Below are 18,268 nucleotides of genomic sequence, written 5' to 3'. Positions count from 1 at the left end.
GTGTTGACCGTGCAGCCACCTCGGGAGAGCCAGAGCTCATCTGAACCAGTATCATCAGGAGGCGCCCCTTTGTGCCCTACGAGTCAGTCAGGAATGGGCTGGTGAGGCGCGCACAAGATGTACGTTCAGCTGGATTCTGTTTTGTCCTGACAGTAAGGGAGAGTGAAAAACAACAACAACCAAAGGCCCAGGCACTTACGGAGCAGTCGTTCTACAGCTGTTAGTCGCCTCCCGTTCCCTCCTTCGAGGCCGGAGACGGCCAGGGCAGGGACTAAAGACAGACAGGGCTTCAGAAGCTGACTCTGCCATGACCCAAGCGAGCGACTTACGTCCTCTGTCCTGTGTCTTCGTCTCTGAGATGGCGTTACTAATGCTTACCTCATGGAAGTTGGCCAGGAGCAAGTCAGATGACAGTCATAAAGTGCCCAGGGCTGACAGTTGTCTCTTTAATCTTCATGGCCAAGCCCGGAGGAGACAAATGCCTTTCTTCTCAGAGAGGAAACAGGCTTTCTCGAAGCCTCGAAGAAGCCTCCGGCTCACTTGATATGATGAACACCTGGCACTTACAGAGATGTTCTTCATAGTTTTCCTCTCACGGGTGCCCTGAGCTTTTGTTCCCCACTCCCTCCCTCTTTTTTCTCCTTTACAAACTGACAGAAGACAGGGCTGTGTTGCAGGGGCTGCTATAGCCGAGGTGAACAGTGCTGTCCTCAAGGAACTCAGCCTCAGGCAACTCAAAATCGGGGGGGTCTCCCCAAGTATGCTGGGGTGTAGAAGACCCACATGTCCAGCCCTGACAGACGTCAGTGATAAATTTTGGTACCACCATAGGAGGCACTGTAGGTAGCCATTAAAAGCGGTGTTTCTGAAGAATATTGATGTTCACTGGGTAAAGTGAAAGGAGCGCGTTAACAAGGTTGTGTATATACTGTGATCTCAATTCTGGGTTGAGACAGACACATTTGAAAAGCAAAAGAGCGGCGCCTGGGTGGCGCAGTCGTTAAGCGTCTGCCTTCGGCTCAGGGCGGCTCAGGGTGTGATCCCGGCTTTATGGGATCGAGCCCCACATCAGGCTCCTCCACTGAGAGCCTGCTTCTTCCTCTCCCACTCCCCCTGCATGTGTTCCCTCTCTCACTGGCTGTCTCTGTCTATAAAGAAATAAATAAATCTTAAAAAAAAAAAAAGGCAAAAGAAGTAGAACAAAAAACCAACTGTGGTTATTTATGATTAATAGAATTCAGGTGATTTAAATGTTATTTCCATGTTTCTGTGTTTTCGCTTTTTAAAACAATAACCATCAAGGGAGGATGTGGGTTTTCTGTAAGCCTTCAGAAAAATGCCACAGGCAGCCTCCTTACTTGAGGATCTCTTTGTTTTTGATGGGCAGTTTGATGGTTTACACAGGTTTTTTGTTTAAGTAGGACAGAAGAGCCATAAAGAGGTTTCTCAGAAAAAAAAAAAAGCTCCATGCATATAATTTATTTTGCTCCATGCATATAATTCAGATGATATGAAAAATCATGGTAATTGTTAGCTTGGGAAAAAAAGGAAGTGGGGGGTCACATCAACAGTGACTTAACCCTTATAACAATTGCAGAAAACCAAAACACCTGGTTCTGTTTGTAACTCTTATTACCCATGTGATCCTGAGCAAGGTAGTAAAGCTTTAGGATCTTGTTACCCTGGTGTGATTGACTCCTGGACCAGCAGCACCAACATCTCCCTGGGAGCTTATTTAACATGCGGAATTCAGAGTTCCACGTCAGACCTACTGAATACAAACCTGCAAGAGCCCTGGCTGCTTGGTATAAATATTAAGTTTGCAAAGCCCTGGTCTATGAGCCTGTTCCCTCTATGGTCAAATGAGGGTGGTACTCCCCCCCCCCAGCCCCACCTGAACACCTTGCAGGTGTGATGATGGACAGCAAATGAGATATCATACACATAAACATGATTTTTAACTCTGAAGACTGAGCCAATGCCAAGACCTACTATGTTTTCTAGTGTGAGAGACAGGGATGGAATGGTAGTTGGGTTGTTGCATTACAGGCTTCTTAGTTAATGGTCATTACTGTAGTGGGATGTCTCTTTCCTGATCGTTGCTCATGATACCCTAATGATTTTTTCCAGATTATGACCTTTCAAAGATGAGGGACTTCATCAACCAACAAGCTGATGCTTATGTGGAGAAAGGCATCCTTGATAAAGAAGAAGCTGATGCCATCAAGCGTATCTACAGCAGCCTGTAGAAATGGCAGAAGATCCGGGGTCTTTAGACTGCTTCAGTCACCATAGCTTAAAACCCTTCTAATTCTGTCATTAAAGTTATTTGACCCAAGGATTATTAGAAAGTGATGAAATTGCAGTAGTTAACCTTTTAGAAGTGGTTACACATAGCTTTCTTGCCATAAAAACTGTCTGAGAAGTAAAGTATGTAAGCTGTGATTTTGTATATAGAATCCTTATTTCCTTATAGATTTACATTTTATAATCAGAGATATGTTGCTTTGGAAAGCCTGTCATGGACAGAACTTAACACTGAAGCTTCTTCCTGCCGTGTCACACCCACAGGCACCCCCCTGAAGACTTAGGGGGTTCTGTTTTCAAGGCATGCTGGGTACTGAAGCACCTCATAGAATATGTCTGTTACAAGATGTCGTTTCCACTACCAGTTCCCTTTGGGGAGTTAAAATAAATTAACATTTCCTCAAAGCCTCTCTAGCTTAAAGGATAACTTTCTGCTTTTTTGGCTGTTCCTGTTGGCTCTTTATCAGGTCCAATGGTGCAAAAAGGAACCCGAAAGATAAGCATAGGGTTTGCTGGATTCATCAACAATTTCTCCCCACTCTTGGCATTTCCAGATATCGAGTTTGTTTATTAATAGGGATAACTATGTGCTCTCCAAGGGGAAGAATGAGGTCATAAACACTACAGAAGCAAAGTAAAAATGTCTGCCAGTCCTGAGTTATCTAAACTGAATTTATTCGAGGCCAAGGTTTCACAACAGAGAGCAAGACGGCCAGGCAGTAGAACAGAAATAGAGAAAACGGTCATTCCCTTCTTTGTGGACCAAAGCTGGTAAATGAGCTTTCCTGGAAGAAAAGGTTAATGAACTTGGGGTCCTGCAACTCCTCTTCCTCAGCTGCCATCGCAAACACAGCCCTGGAAACAACACACAGTGGCCCAAGGTCCTCCCAAAATGTTAATGGGCAATGCTCCCAAACCAAAGAATGCTTTGAAAATGCATTATTCAGCATAAAGTGATAACATATTTTTCTATTTCAGTTGGAAATCTTAAAAATAATACAATGTTTTGTGTATTCGCTGTCATGACTTCAAACGGCCTTCTGATACTTGTCTTGAATGCTCCTACTTGGTATCTACTTTTTGGTGAGGGCTGGGAAACTTATAGGGAAAATGTTAAGAGGTTATTTTTCACAGGGAGGAAACCACTGCTGCTCCTCCCCATCCTCTCTAGGGTTGTAAAAATAAACAAAAACCAAAGCCTGACACCCACAAAAACTAAACTCGGTATGTTCTAGAGAGGCCAGCACTCCCTGGTGAGCAGTAAGAGGGAACTAAAAACACCTATGCCCAAATTATCCCTGCCAAACACAATGAGTCAGACTGTATTGTCGTCTTTGATAACATGATCGACTACTTCACCCATGTCCTATGGTCCAAATAGGCTGCTTGCACAACAGGAAAAAAAAAGTCTGGCTGCAATTAAAACATTTTATCCATTCACTTGTCTAAAATTTATCTAGATATCTATGCAGTCTATTTTTAAGTAAGACATTTATTTAGGGACTTTATTGTAGTTTTCTGACGCACAGACATTCATTAGCTCCCAGCAGTAAACCAAGACAAAAGAAAAGGGAGATCATCGGCCCTGTTTTAGAAATGACTAAACTGGTTCACAAGAGGAAGGGCATAGGGTGTGCTCAAACTCAGATGGCCAAGAAGTGGTTAAAACAGCCTCGAACCTGGTTTCTTGTGGCTCAGTCCACTCCTCCAAGGCTGTACTAAAGTACTCTGGTCCAAGACAGTTCAACTGTGGCCACAACAAACCCAGAGTTTTTAATAACTTGAAGGAGAAAGAGGTCTTGGCCAGAAAGTACTAAGAGTAGACCTTAGGCAACAAAGAAATACTCAGAAGAATATTTTTAAGATTGTGGTCTTAATTTTACATATCTGCTTGTATTAACCTCTTTTGGATAGCATTTTTGGATTTATGTCTTTTGGGTTACTCTCAAATTTCACATCATGTTATGTTAAACAGCATGATAACTTCACATTTTTTAAAGTTCTTGTGCCTCCAGAGAGGCTACACAACAGTTTCCCTTCCTTTATTTGTTCTCTTTTTGTTTTCTCCTCTTGCAACTAACTTCCCATAGTCAGGTAGTAGCAAGACATGATCAAGACATCACCCCGTATCAAAGGCGGTAACAGCATGAGAAAATAACCAACACATCAGGGAGTATGTATGTCATGAACAAACAAGACATTCAAGACAAGGGCAGATGACTGCTGTTTGCCATGCATGCACCTGTTGGTCACCCTCAAGGGCTGGAGATGTGCCCTTCTGGTTCTACAAGCTCTGCCACATTGACGCCTAAGGGCACCTGTTTTCTGCTTAATGGAAGACCTGGAGGAGGGAGATGGGGAAGAGAAAATGATGGGAGTCCTGCTTGCTCCATAGAAAGCAGATTCCTTTGGGGATCCAGGGGAGGGGAAAATATGGGGAATTTTTGTAGAAGCTTAAAGATTTTTTTAACCTGGTACTTGAATAAAAACTGAGACCAAAAATAGTCTACCTATAAATAATATTTGGCTTAAGATTTATGGCTGTAATCTGTACAAATGAAAAAAGACAGATTATGTGAATAAAAACTTGACCCTCGGTTAAAATGAGCACAGTGCCTACGAAACACTCTATAAAGTGAGTTAATGAAATCTCAACTAGAATTCACCAATGTGTCAGAGCATGGTATTTTTAATTTCTCCTTCTGATCATATTCTATATTTATACCATATCTCAAACATATCAGGTCAAATATTATGAAAATGCAAAGGTTACTAATACCATAATCAATTTGCTTTTAGATTACTGAAACTTTTTCAAAATTTCAATTATAATAATAAAAGCAATTAAAATGGAGGAGAAGCTGCCACCATTTCAAAAACAATTTAAAAATCAATTTTATTTTTCCATTTGTTGAAAAAAATTGAAGACTCAAATATGAAAACATAATTTATTTTCTCGTTCAGGCTTTTGTAGTTTATTTTTTACAAAATAGCAGACAAAATTTGGTTCTTTATATTAATACAGAATATGTAATACATATCGAAATATATATATATAGCACTTAAGTTATAAACACATAGCAAAATTAGCATCACTTAAACAGCAACCGTATATTTCACATAATTAGGATTCCTCAGAAGATCAGCATAGTTTTCAGCTTGAATATGTATATAGTCTTTGATGCTTTATGTTAACTAGTATTTACAAAACTAGTCTAAAAACTACCATCACCTACAAAAGTGATGAGCTTTAGGATACAATTTTGCTCTCATGCCATAATAAAGACTTAAAATTATAGAAAGCCAGAGAGAAATAATCACATCAGTGCAACTGCAGTAGGTGGAACTACTAAACTGTGATTTAACAACATATGCTTTTTTAACTTCGGTTGTTGGTTTCTTTATGATCCAACGATCTCTTAATCCAGGTTAGATTATCACCCCAATCATCTAACTGTGATAGAGTGAAGTTGCATAGGGGCTTTCTTCATCTCTGAAAAAAAGAAATTCAGCATAAATCAGTGTTTAAAAATGATATTCAGAAAACTAATACATATACTTATTATATAAGTTAATATCCACTTGCCAAAGAAGGGCAGGAGTATATCAATTTATAATATTTTGCATGTCCTAGAAGTTGTATGAAATGCAAATAATCATTAGGGTATACCTTATTATCTGCATTTTATTGGCATCTCCGTCATTGGAATAAAGAAGGGTACTTGTAAAAAAAGAATATATATATTCTTATATATTTACATTTTTCTATTACATTTAAATAAAACATTAAATTATAAAATGATTATATTCATATTTGTTTATATTTTTTATAATCCACCTTTTCCTCAAAAGGACTTGATGTGCCTACAACAAAAAGCATACATATAATAAGATGAATTAGATAGAAATAAAAAAATCAGGACTAAGGAAAAGAGAACAGTATGAATATATTAACCATAAGAAATACTGTAGTAGTTGAACTGAACATCAGTTTTAGTTGCGAGCTTCCTGGTAGCCAGGGCAAAAAAGGAAACACAATAGCTTGTGCCATTCTTGGATTCATAAAGGAAAAAGAAAACCAATTCTGTAGGAGAGAGAAAGATTTGCCCTTGTACCAAATTAAAGAACAAAGAAAAAAGCTCACATGAAAAACACCCAGTAACAAATAATGGACAATGTCTTTGACAATTGCATTAGGATCAGTCTTACACAAGTACTCCCCAGGGTGGTCCTTCCTTTGAAGGGATAAACTAGATGTTTCTGCTTGGCTGCTATCCAGAATTGCTCGCTGGACAGTTACGCTACTAAAGCAAACAAGCAACCTTTTTATAATAAATAACAGAGACAAAAGCAAGTATACTGCAACAGTAAAGCCCTAGCAGAATGCAGGAGGTCTTTTTACCCTTCATATACTGAAAATGATTTTCTAGAATTAATATATAGTTTTCAAAGCAAAAAAAAAAAAAGGAAAGAGGGGTAAAGAAGAAAAAACAAAAGAAAATCTCAGGAAAGCAAGGACATGGTAAGAGTAATTTATTCAGCCTCTGACATTTTACCAGTGTATTTTTACCTGCTCTCTTCTTTTAGTTTCTTGGCTGCCTGCGTTGACATCTTAATCTGCATGTCTAGTCTCTGCAGGAAATCTCTAGCTGACACTTCTTCAGGCTGTACAGGCTGAACATCAGATTCTTGAGGACTGGGAGGAGAAAGGTCTTCCCCCGCTGCTACCGGCTCTTCTTCGTGAGAAAAACTGCTACCAACAGTTTCATTTTCTGGAGAATCTATTGAGTTAAGTCCATTAAACAACAAAGGTTTCTCTGATGTAACTGGGATGTTCAAAGTTTTCTTCAGAAATATACAATCATTGGTAAACAGTTTATTTGCCCTTTTAATCTGCTCCATCTAAAATATAAAAAAAGGAAACACAGAGTTATATATAAATAAATCCATTAATAGGGTTTACTACACAAACAGAACTAAAAATATCCAGGCTCAGAATATGTGCAACGCTTTCTCTGGATTCGACATTCTCAATTTGGGTTTAGTCACTTCCCCAGGTACTCCTGGTTATTTCAAGAGTAGTCAGGGAATTGTTTCCCAACTTTAAAAAAGGAAAGACTAATTTTCTCCCACTATAATATTTCCCCTACAAGGCAGCTTTTACAAAGCAGCCTTAAATCCCTAAAGTTTAAAAATGTAGAATTTTTAGTTTATCTAATAAATTCTATTCTTGTTTTAACATTTCTATTATGTGATTTAAAAAAAAAAAAACTAGTACTGTATTTTAGTTACGGAGCGCTTCCCGTGTCTCTGGAATTGTGTTTGGTAAATATAATGGATACAGGAGCTGGTACAGGGATAAATACAATGAGCGTTTGCAAGGATGGTGTAGACTGGGGCTGCAGGCATTAAGAAAGGCTCACAGAGAAGGTGGGGTTCTGATTTTGATTCTTTTGACTTTAGATGGGCCTTGAAGAACGGGTAGAAGTGGTACAGGCAAGGAAAGGAGGTGGGGAGCACATTACATAATTATCTCATATTTCTTACCCTATGGAGCAAGAATTTGAAGATCCACTTTACAAATAAAAGAAACAAAACTCAGAGAATCTGTGGACCATGGAACCGTCATACACTGGCAGATGAAGAAGCTAGAATTTAATACAGTTTCTGCACCGTCAAACTCTTCCCTAGCCTGTGGATGCCTCCCGCAGCCCGCAGAGATGGGAATGGGAGGTGGGGGTGGAAAGGGAGAATGGAATCTACACGTGGAGTCTCATTTAACCTCCACAACAGCTCTGCCATCCAGTACCGTCATCTCCTCTTTGCAAATGAAGAAACGGAGACTCGGGAGAAGAAAGAGGCACGCCTAAGACCACGACGCTCTGAGCGCAGACAGGACTCAAAGTCCGCGGGCTCCCGGCGCGCTGGAGAACGGCGTGCGCGCGCGCCCCTCACCGGCGCGCCCCGTGTCTGCGGACCTCTCCGCGCACTGCCCCGCGCCGGTTTCCGCACGTGCCGCCCGCCTCCTCAATCTCCGCACCGCTGCTTCCTGTGAGCCAGGGACCCCAGACGGTTTGGTAAGAGAGCCGAGCGCGCGGGCTTGGGAATCTGACACACAGACCTGGTTTCAAATCCCAGCTCCGCCAACACCACCCGTCTCCACCGGAGCTTGTACTTCTTCCCCTCAGCCTGTTTCCTCCTGTGTAAAACAGGTGTCACCCACCCTTCACAGGGTTGGCGGAGAGATGCAATGAGAGATCACACGCATATTTGCATAGAGGGGATGGAGAGGGGGAGGTAGGTAAGTAGGCAGACAGCACATAGATAGGATGTATATAAGAGAAAGAATATTTAGCAGAGCACCTGGCAGCAGATACTATTATGTACCAATGAAGAAATTAAGGCACACAACAGATGACGGACTTGACCAAGTGCCCACGGCTCTTTAAATGCGTGAGCTGGAGGGGCGCCCGCGTGACTCAGTAGGTTAAGCGTCTGCCTTTGGCTCAGGTCGTGGGATCAAGCCCCACCTTGGGCTCCCAGCTCAGTGGGGAGTCTGCTTCTCCCTCTGCCCCTCCCCCCTCATTCTCTCTCTCTCTCTCAAATAAACAAATTAAATCTTTAAAAAAATAAAAAATACAAAGTGTGAGCCGAGATTTCTGTCTGACTCTGAAGTCCAGGCAACACCAGGATAGAAGTGCATGACTAAAGGGACCAAATTATGGGATCCTTTAATGCCAAATTGATTGTGAGTGAAAAAATTAGATTTCTACGTGAAAGAGACTGAAAAAACAATAGTTGATTACTAAATGAACCCTGATTTCTTACTATAAGCTGAATCTATACGAATGGTACACTTAAAGCTTTTTCTTTTTTCTTTTAAAGATACTACATTAAAGTATCTTGTGTAGAGGAGGGTAGTCTTTTGTGTTCTAGTTTCTGATTAAAGGAGAGAAGATAAGGCTGAGGAAGAGAGGCAAGAATAGGCAGGTGCATTTAGGAGACAAAATTAAAATTTGAAAATCCTAAGTACTTCTGGTCTGGTTCAGGCTTCGATGTGAGAGATTTAAATAACTTGAATACCTTATCCATAGCAGGTTTAGGGATAGTCTACCATGCCTTTAATACCCCTCTTTTTTTTTCTTTTTTTCTTACCAGCTAGCATCCACCTTCTCCGGCTTCATATGTGGGCTTCCAGTGGCCCTGAGCAACTCACCCCCTCACACACACACACTCTAGGATGAGCATATGACTTATTCTTGCCCTTTGGAGTGTCACAGTGTCCTAGCTTTCATGAGAGGTCACAGTTCCATCCTGGAACAATTCAAAGATGCAGGGAGACTTTTGCTGCGTCTGGGAGGGGAAAGATCCCCTATTTTTTCTGCTGGAAAGAGCAGCCATCCCTCCACCTCATGGAACCTGAGGCCATCTGGGAGGAGAGCAATCAGTCCTCTGAATCAAAGCCTAAAGCCAGAATACCCTAGGGCCTTTCCGTTCCATGACCCAATAAACCCATTTTTTGTTTGTTTTTTGCTTAAGCCAATTTGAGTTAGGTTTTCTGTCACTTGTAAATCAAAGAACCTTCACTGATTCAGTGCCTTTTGAAACACTTATTGGCAGGGGCCTATTATTTTCTGAAAATAATGATGGAGGACAGAAACTGATAGGAACACCAGATCTGACTGCCGAGGCTGGGCTGAGAACGTCAAGCATAAACTGTGAATTCCTTCAGGACCAGCACTTTTATTTCTATATCTTCCCTGAAGCTAACAAAGACCTTGTACACACTAAGTGCTTAGGACAGAAGGATGGACAGATGGATGGATGAATTAATTAAAAGAGGTCAGAGAAATGGGCATAGAAGATGAATCCAAGGAAGTAACCAGAAAGGGAAAATAAGTCATCTGTTGTGTTAGTTACTCTCCCTTTCAGTACACCCCCGCCACCCAATCCATCCCCAACTCCTCTTGAGCCTGTTCTGAACCCCAGGAGGCTGACCTCTTAAGACCTACATTACCTATGCCCCTTGTCCTTGGAATTCCAGTGGGTGTTCCAAAGGAAGTCATCAGCAGAAAGATATAGCACCATGACTCCAGTGGCTGCATTCCTCTATGGCAGAGTTCCTGCGAGGTGACCGCTCCCTCGTCCAAGGCTCCAGCCTTCCTCATGTGGGGTACACCACTTCTTCCCCTTGCCCTTCCAAGCCCTGGGGTAATGTCTCCTTGCTATTGTTGGTCTCAGGTGCTTCACCATCCCTAACTGGTTCCCTCAACCCTGCTCATACTTCTGTGAATGTTCCTTCACTAAATTCTCTTTTGGCCACACACCCTGTGCCCACTATCTGTTTCCTGTCAGAACCCTGACCGACACATCTATCATTCAAAACAAGACAGCCCATCACAGCTAGGCAAAAGGCCAATGGCAGGGACCACAAGACAAAGTGATTGAGTCAACAGCTGGGTGTAGTCAAGGAGCACAGGGAATGAAGGGCAGGGTTCCCTTTGTTCTTGTACATCATCCCACTGATTCACTCATAGAAGTGCCTCTTTAGCCTATGAGCTTCCTGAAGTCAGAGACTATGCTGTCTCCTCCTCAGTATCGTCGGCAAGCATTTAAGGGGTGTATTCGTCCCATAGTCTAGAAGGGATACAGCATCAAGGATATCAGGGATATCCAGACATAGTCAGCATCAAGGTAGAGACCAATCTAAGGACTGACAGATTTGAGTCTGAAGATGAAATGAGCCTAATACAAGGGAGTAGTTAGAAATATGGGCTCTGGGGCCATACTTTCTGGGTTCAAATCCTGGCTTTGCCACTTTCTAATCATTCACTGTTCCATTTTCTTTTCTGTGAAGTAAGGATAATAATAGTACCTTCCACACAGTACGATCATTATGAGGATTATGAGGAGTACATGAATTAACGCATGTAAAGTATTCAGGATAATGCATAGCCTCCAGGAAGCCCTCAAAAATGATAATAATAGTTGCTATCTTATTATTAAATTTGGCTAAAAGTGAGAAAGCAACAAGTAAGGGCAGATCTTAACATGTATTTAGCAAATGAGAAGGAAGGAGGTAAGAATTTCTCACGATAAAAAATACTTCTCCTACAAAGAATATATAAAGAAAATTTCATGAAACCAAGCCCAGATAATTAACATTAATGTTGTCACTGCCCTGAGGCGTGTGAGCTCTATGTTCCCCCCACCCCAAAGGTGATAAATTTGATCTTAACTTGTTCTCCTGTACAAGTAGTGGCTTGAACCAACTGAGCATGCTGCAAACTCTGGACTTGTAGTAAAGTTAAGGAATAAACCAGTCATGAAAAAAGCCAAGGGCGGGGCGGGGGGTTGGGGGGAAGCAGCATTCCAGTGAGAAAGGGCAGATGCAAGACCCCAGCACAGGAAAAAAATAGTGTGGCCGAAGTGTAAGGAATAAAGAGCTAAACTCCAGGCCACATAGGGCCTTGGATGCCAAGGTAAAAAACTGCATTTTATTTTTTTATTTATTTATTTTTTAAGATTTTGNGGATCACGCCCTGAGCCAAAGGCAGACGCTTAACCGCTATGCCGCCCAGGCGCCCCTATTTATTTATTTTTTAAGATTTTATTTATTTTAGAGAGAGAGAGAGAGAGTGTGTGTGTGTGTGTGTGAAAGAGAAAGAGAGGTGAGAGAGAGAGAGAGAGTGTGTGTGTGTGTGTGTGTGTGTGTGTGTGAAAGAGAAAGAGAGGTGCATGCGTGAGGGTGGGGAGGGGCGGAGGGAGAGTGAATCCCAGACTCCCTGCTGAGCTCAGAGCCTGATTTGGGGCTCAATCCCAGGACCTCAAGATTATGACCTGAGCTGAAATCAAGAGTCAGACACTCAACCAATTGAGCTACCCAGACATCCCCAAAATTGGATTTTATTTTAAATGTGATGAGAAGCTACTGGAGGGTGAAGAAAGGGAGCAACACAATCTGATTACAGTTAAAGATCATTCAGGCAGCTTTGGGGGAAATGGATTAGCAAGAAAGAGGCATTAGCGGAAACAGGAAGCCTAGTCATGGAGAAAACCTCACCAGCACGGATGAGAGACGAGATAATCCCAAACAGTGCAGTGATGTTTAGGCAAGTTTTATACTTTTATCTGAACATAGATGGGTCTGATGTTCTGGGAATGTCACCTCACATAAAGCTAAGAAAAGTCATGATCCAACCCAAGGAAGAGCTAGAAAACTACAACTTTCCCACTTGCCCTCTGTTCAACATTTCCAAATACCCAATTTTATTTTATTTTATTATTTATTTATTTAGCCAAGGACAGAAGTAGCTCAGATACTGTCCTGTGAAAGTTTGTGAAATTCCTCTGAACTTTTGTCCCCTAGGTATAGAACTAGAAACCTGGTGTTGAAAGATGCTTTATAAAGTTAAATTTTTTTCGGGTCAACTGGGTGGCTCAGTCGGATAAGTGTCCAACTCTTGATTTCGGCTCAGGTCATGATCTCAGGGTCGTGAGATCGAGCTCCGTGCTGGGCTCTGTGCTGGGTGTGGAGCCTACTTGAGAGTCTCTCTCCCCCTCTGCCCCTCCTTGCCCCCCCTTCTCTCTCTCTCTCAAGAAAAAAAAAAAGTTAAAATTTTTCAATACAAGGAAGGAAGAGGTCTCTAGCAGAGTTCTTCCGTGAATAAATAGGCTTCCTGGAGAAATAAAGAAGAGGCCTCATTAAATCTCATCCAGTGCACACACACTTGTCAGGAGTGCTACAGAAATAACTTCAACACTGAGGCTCGGGAGCTACTCTAACCGTGGAAGTCCACCGTGCCCGAGGCTAAACGATTGCTTTAATGGTAAATGTCCCACTGTGTTCAATTCTAGCACGCTTAACTGCAATTGTTATAGAAGGCCATCAAGTTTTGTTGTTAAAAACGTATATAGAATAACTACAGCTGCTTCAAGTTTTGGATATCACAAGGATTCATTTTGTTACAGGCTTTGAAAATTGCAGTTTTCTGGCGCTGTCACCATGCAGGCCTGGGTTGTGTTAGGAACACATAAAGCAGAGAAGGAACAGTAAATTAGAACTCTTGGAAGACATTATGATCCCTTTTCTCCATCCTCCCCAATATATACTCTTTCCTCACTCTATTGCTAGAATTATCCTTCTAAAACAAGATTGGATCATACCAGGCCTTGGGTGGATGGTGGAGAATGGATTACCTTTGGGGAAACCATGCTGCGTTCTATATAGAACCCAACTCCTTGGGCTTTTTTAAAAATGTATTATTCAATTTATTCAAACTAAAAAAAAAAAAACGTTCACCTATTTCTCCCACCCTTCTGTCCAACATTTCCTAACACCCAATTAATATTGAGAACAGAAAATACGACCTTTTTAGAGCAACACAGAACTATTTCTTTTGGGCAGATAAGTAGGGGTACCTATAGCAATCAAATTGCTTTCATTTCGAAAGTCTCTTTCAATCAGGATTGAATAGCATGACTCAAGAAAATTTACTCTCTGGTCCCCAAGAAACAGATTACAGAATAATTAAGTAAGAGCTAGCGAGGTGACCACAAGATCAACCATCGTGACATTAGGTAGAACAAGTACCATCAATAACTTAAAAACAACTTCTTTAAGATGATTCCCCTGTAAATACATTTTGTAAAGGTGAACTGACTCTGAAGGGAACTCACAAAACTTCCCCTCCAAAAAGTATCTCAACAGCAGCTGCTGGGCATGGCCAGGAACTCTCCACAAAGGCTGCTTTGGTCAGCTTCACCAAGCCACTTGCCTAACGGTGAACACAACATTCAAAACTTGTTTCTTCCTCTCCATTTCTTAAGAAAGACAAACCCTTCCAAAAATATTTCCAGATACATAATAACTAACATTTACTCAGCATTGTGTGGCTTACAGAATATATTCATATATACATGTAACTTTCATTTGATTATTATTTTACAGAAAACAAAAGACCTCTATAGGAAAGGACTCTCTCAAGATCATTTTCTAGCAAGTGCTAGACTCACCAATCACTCCACTGTCTAACTCTCACTCTTAAGTCCTAGGTTTTGGTGACAATCAGACTCCTTCACTGCCATGTGCTAATAGGGAAGAGGATTTACTTCTTTCCCATGCTATCTCAGAAGAAATATGAGATGTCATGTATATGAAATGCCCAGAAAAGGCAAATCTATAGATTAGAAAGTATATTTGGGGTTGCCTGGGACTAGAGACGGAAACAGAAGTAAGGTCAGTGGCACAGGGATCTTTTCAGAGTGATGGCACTGTTCTAAAATTGGATTGTGCTGACAGTTGCACAACTCTGTACATTCACTAAAGGTCCTTGAATTGTACACTTAGAATGGGTGAATTTTGTGGTATGTAAATTATACAACAATGAAACTGTTTTTTTATTAAAGATTTTGTTTATTTATTTGAGAGAAAGAGAGAGAGTATGGGGAGGTGGAGAAGCAGACTCCCCACTGAGCAGAGATTTCGACGTGGGGCTCGATCCCAGGACTCTGAGATCATGACCTGAGTCAAAAAGCAGATGCTTAACCGACTGAGCCATCCAGGTGCCCCTCAATGGAACTGTTTTTTAAAAAAGAATACATAAGGATTCTTGGGATTCTCCCTCTGCCCCTCCCCCCTAAAAATTAAATTAAATTAAATAATATAAAAGAATACATGAGAATCTATTAAACCCCAAGCTACTAAAGGCTATTTTACCATAACTTCTCACTACATGTTGCACTATTTATTTGTGGTTCTCTTGCCTCTGATCAGCAAGGATCAACAATTTCTACCAGCAGCAGGGCCTAAAGTTATGAACACAAAAGATTTACATATACTTACATTTCTAATTCACAAAACTTGTTATCCCTAAAATGACAATCATTTCACCTTTTCTCAGCAAGGCGACTAGGTTTAGCAGCTCCCTGGAAGAAAGTGAGAAGACCCTGGGAATAAAACCGGACAGGAAGTGATTGAGGGCACTGGAGAGGGAAGAGGACAGGCAGGCTGCCAGGAGGAAGCAAAGAGACAAAGAAAAAGTTTATGCAAATAATAGGTCCCCTCACCGCCTCCTGCTCACTTTTAGTTTGCACACTGTTCTCTGGATGTTTTTCCAGGGTTTCCAAACAAAAAGTTCATAGTGGCTGCCTGGAGCCGGTGAGTTTCCTCCAGAAGCTTGCATCCAACTGAAAGGAGCTAAGATCACCACAAAGGCCATAGCTACATCTAGAACACTGGGTTAGGGAAAGGACCTTAATGTCTCAGTAGAGATAGACACAGCCAGGGAAATTCCAGCCCAAGCAAATTCAAGTCTGAGATCTACACTGTATTTAGTGGTTTCTCAACTCAGCCCAAATAGTTTCAGTTTCCCAGACCACTTCCTCAAATGCCTCTCTGGTAGAGATGCTCAAATGTAAACCTACGTTTAACTCAGCGTCAAGACTCCCTGCTGGTAGAAGGGGAGAAAATCAGCACCATTCTTTCTGTAGACTGGAGAGCCAGCCTCAAATCACACTTTGTAATTCCAGTCACTCAACCCCTACCCTGTGCTCTGTCTTTCAGGGTCTGCTGAGCTCCAGGGCCCAGTGATTTCACACCGGGCCACCATGTGCCAGATTCAGGCTCAGCACAGAATGTACAGAGATGAGTCAGACAAGCAACCTGGCTTCTCGAGTAGCTATAGGCTAGTGAAAAGTGGTGTAGACAAACTCACCATGAATAACAAAAGGAAAGCATGTATCATCCTGTAGCCCCAGCATTCAGCACAGGGACTCAAACAAACCAGGCTCAATAAAAACAGGTAAAAAAAATAATAATAATAAAAAGTGCCAGTTATTAACATCTAATAATGACTTTAAAAGGGATGTGGGAAGGGTCCTTCAAATATTTTCTAAGGCACTGGCAGAAGAACTGGGGTCCCTCAGGCATCAGGCCTGGCCAGGTTCTCCAACATCCACGTTCTTCTTTCCTATAGAGAAGCCTCCTGGATCCCTGGGCCCATCTCTAAGGTGGAGATACTCAAATGAAATAGTAAGCAAATAAGCAGAAAATAGATAGCGTTATCAACAAATCATCTAGAATCCAACCGCTTCCCACCACTTCCTTCTCCGCTGCTTTGGTCCAAGCTGCCATCCTCTCACCTGTGTTATTACAAAGCCTTCATCCTATCTGGTCTCCTTGCCTTGGCCCTTGCCCCGCTACAGCCTGTTCCCAAAGCAGCAGCCAGAGTGATCCTCTTAATGCACAAATCAGATCATGTCATTCTTCTGTTCAATTCCTCCAATGCTTTCCGGCTCACTCAGAGAANACAGAGATAGAGACAGCCAGCGAGAGAGGGAACACAAGCAGGGGGAGTGGGAGAGGAAGAAGCAGGCTCATAGCGGAAGAGCCTGATGTGGGGCTCGATCCCATAATGCAGGATCACGCCCTGAGCCGAAGGCAGACGCTCAACCGCTGTGCCACCCAGGCGCCCCCAGAGTGATCCTCTTAATGCACAAATCAGATCATGTCATTCTTCTGTTCAATTCCTCCAATGCTTTCCGGCTCACTCAGAGAAAGAGCCAAAGTTCTTACAAAGGCCTTTAAGGCCCTAAATGATCTGGTCCAAATACACCCTATTGCATGCTAAGCACCAGGTACACTATTCCTGGAACTTGCCAATTATGTTCCCACCTCAGGGCCTTTGCATCACTTGCTGTTCCTGCTGCTTGGAATGTTCTTCACAGATATCTGCACGCCTCCCCACCCCCTTGCCTCCTCAGTGAGGTCTTTGTGGTTACACCATTTTAAATTACGGCCACCTCCACTAGCTCTCCTTCTCTCCTTTCTCTGCTTAATTTTCTTTCATTTTGCTTATCAATACCTGACATATAACATATTTCATTTGTTTACTTACTGTCTCCACTGACTAAGATATAAGCTCCACGAGGGCATGGATTTCTATTTGTTCACTAATGTATCACCAAAAAGATGGAAGCTGGAAAAAAAGGAAAATGAGATGAACAATAAATACTGTTGGGAAAACAAGGCAGGAAAGGGCTGTAACTTGACAGAGAGTAGTCAAGAAGGCCTCATGGGGGAGACATGTAAGCAAGAACTTGAAGGCAGTGAGGGAGCAGGTCACACAGCCAAGATCAGCTATATAATTTGCAGGGCCCAGTGAAAAGCGCAACTGGGGCCCTTGTTCACAAAGTATTACAGATTTCAAGATGGCAGAGCCCCTGGGTGGCTCAGGTGGTTAAGCGTCTGCCTTCAGTTCAGGTCATGATCCTGGGGTCCTGGGATCAAGTTCCACATCAGGCTCTCTGCTCAGCGGGGAGTCTGCTTCTCCCTCTGCCTCTGCCTCTCCCCTCCATTCATGTTCTCTCTCTCTCAAATGAATAAATAAAATCTTTAAACAATTTTTTTTCCCAAGATGGCAATAGTAGAGCATGACACCAAGTGTAGGGCTTCTAAGCATGGGGCCCTATGTGACTGCACAGGTCATACACCCATGAAGTGAGCCTTCCCCGCAGCTATCAGAGAAAGAGTGTTCCATACAGATGGAACAGCAGTGCCAAGACCCCAGGAAGGACAGTGCTTTGGGAACAAGAAAGAGGCCATGCTTGTAAAACAGGAAGATTCCTGGGCTCCTTTTCTGGACATTCTGATTCAGTAGGCTCAAGGTCAGTTAGGATTCTTTATTTTCAGTTTGCCCCAGGGCATTCTCCTAGCCAGGCAAGTTGGAGGAACACATCTCTCCCCACATCTTGGGATGTACCCTGCTGCTAGCCTTTGAGCACCACTTCAGACAACCAGTTTCCAGTTTGTTCCCCTGGAAACCCAGGGTGGACAACCAGACCTTCACCTTCACGCCTGTCAAGAGTCTTTGTTCTGGGAACATCCCTGTACCTAGAATACTACTGGCTCTTACCAGTCTCTCCGTGCTGAGGGACTGGAGTCCTGCCTGGACTCCCAGCT

The 18,268-nt window shown here is 42.3% G+C and overlaps 2 protein-coding genes across 2 annotated transcripts in view; one reads left to right on the top strand and one right to left on the bottom strand.

The window, feature by feature from the left end:
• SCG3 (secretogranin III) overlaps positions 1–2,445 on the top strand; it is a 33,717-nt gene extending 31,272 nt beyond the window's left edge. Inside the window, exon 12 of the mRNA XM_002920424.4 lies at positions 2,131–2,445. Coding sequence (XP_002920470.1) covers positions 2,131–2,249 — 119 coding nt within the window. The 3' untranslated portion in view covers positions 2,250–2,445. The remainder of the gene's footprint in view (positions 1–2,130) is intronic.
• Positions 2,446–5,690: 3,245 nt separating this feature from the next.
• The window catches only part of LYSMD2 (LysM domain containing 2), a 19,725-nt gene continuing 7,147 nt past the window's right edge, over positions 5,691–18,268 (bottom strand). The window contains 2 exon segments of the mRNA XM_034660976.1: positions 5,691–5,800; positions 6,878–7,209. Coding sequence (XP_034516867.1) covers positions 5,758–5,800; positions 6,878–7,209 — 375 coding nt within the window. The 3' untranslated portion in view covers positions 5,691–5,757.

The sequence above is a fragment of the Ailuropoda melanoleuca genome, chromosome 5 (genome assembly GCF_002007445.2).
Source record: "Ailuropoda melanoleuca isolate Jingjing chromosome 5, ASM200744v2, whole genome shotgun sequence".
In the NCBI taxonomy this organism is placed as follows: Eukaryota; Metazoa; Chordata; class Mammalia; order Carnivora; family Ursidae; genus Ailuropoda; species Ailuropoda melanoleuca.
The sequence above is the reverse complement of the archived record's forward strand: the minus strand, read 5'-3'. Positions and strand labels throughout refer to the sequence as shown.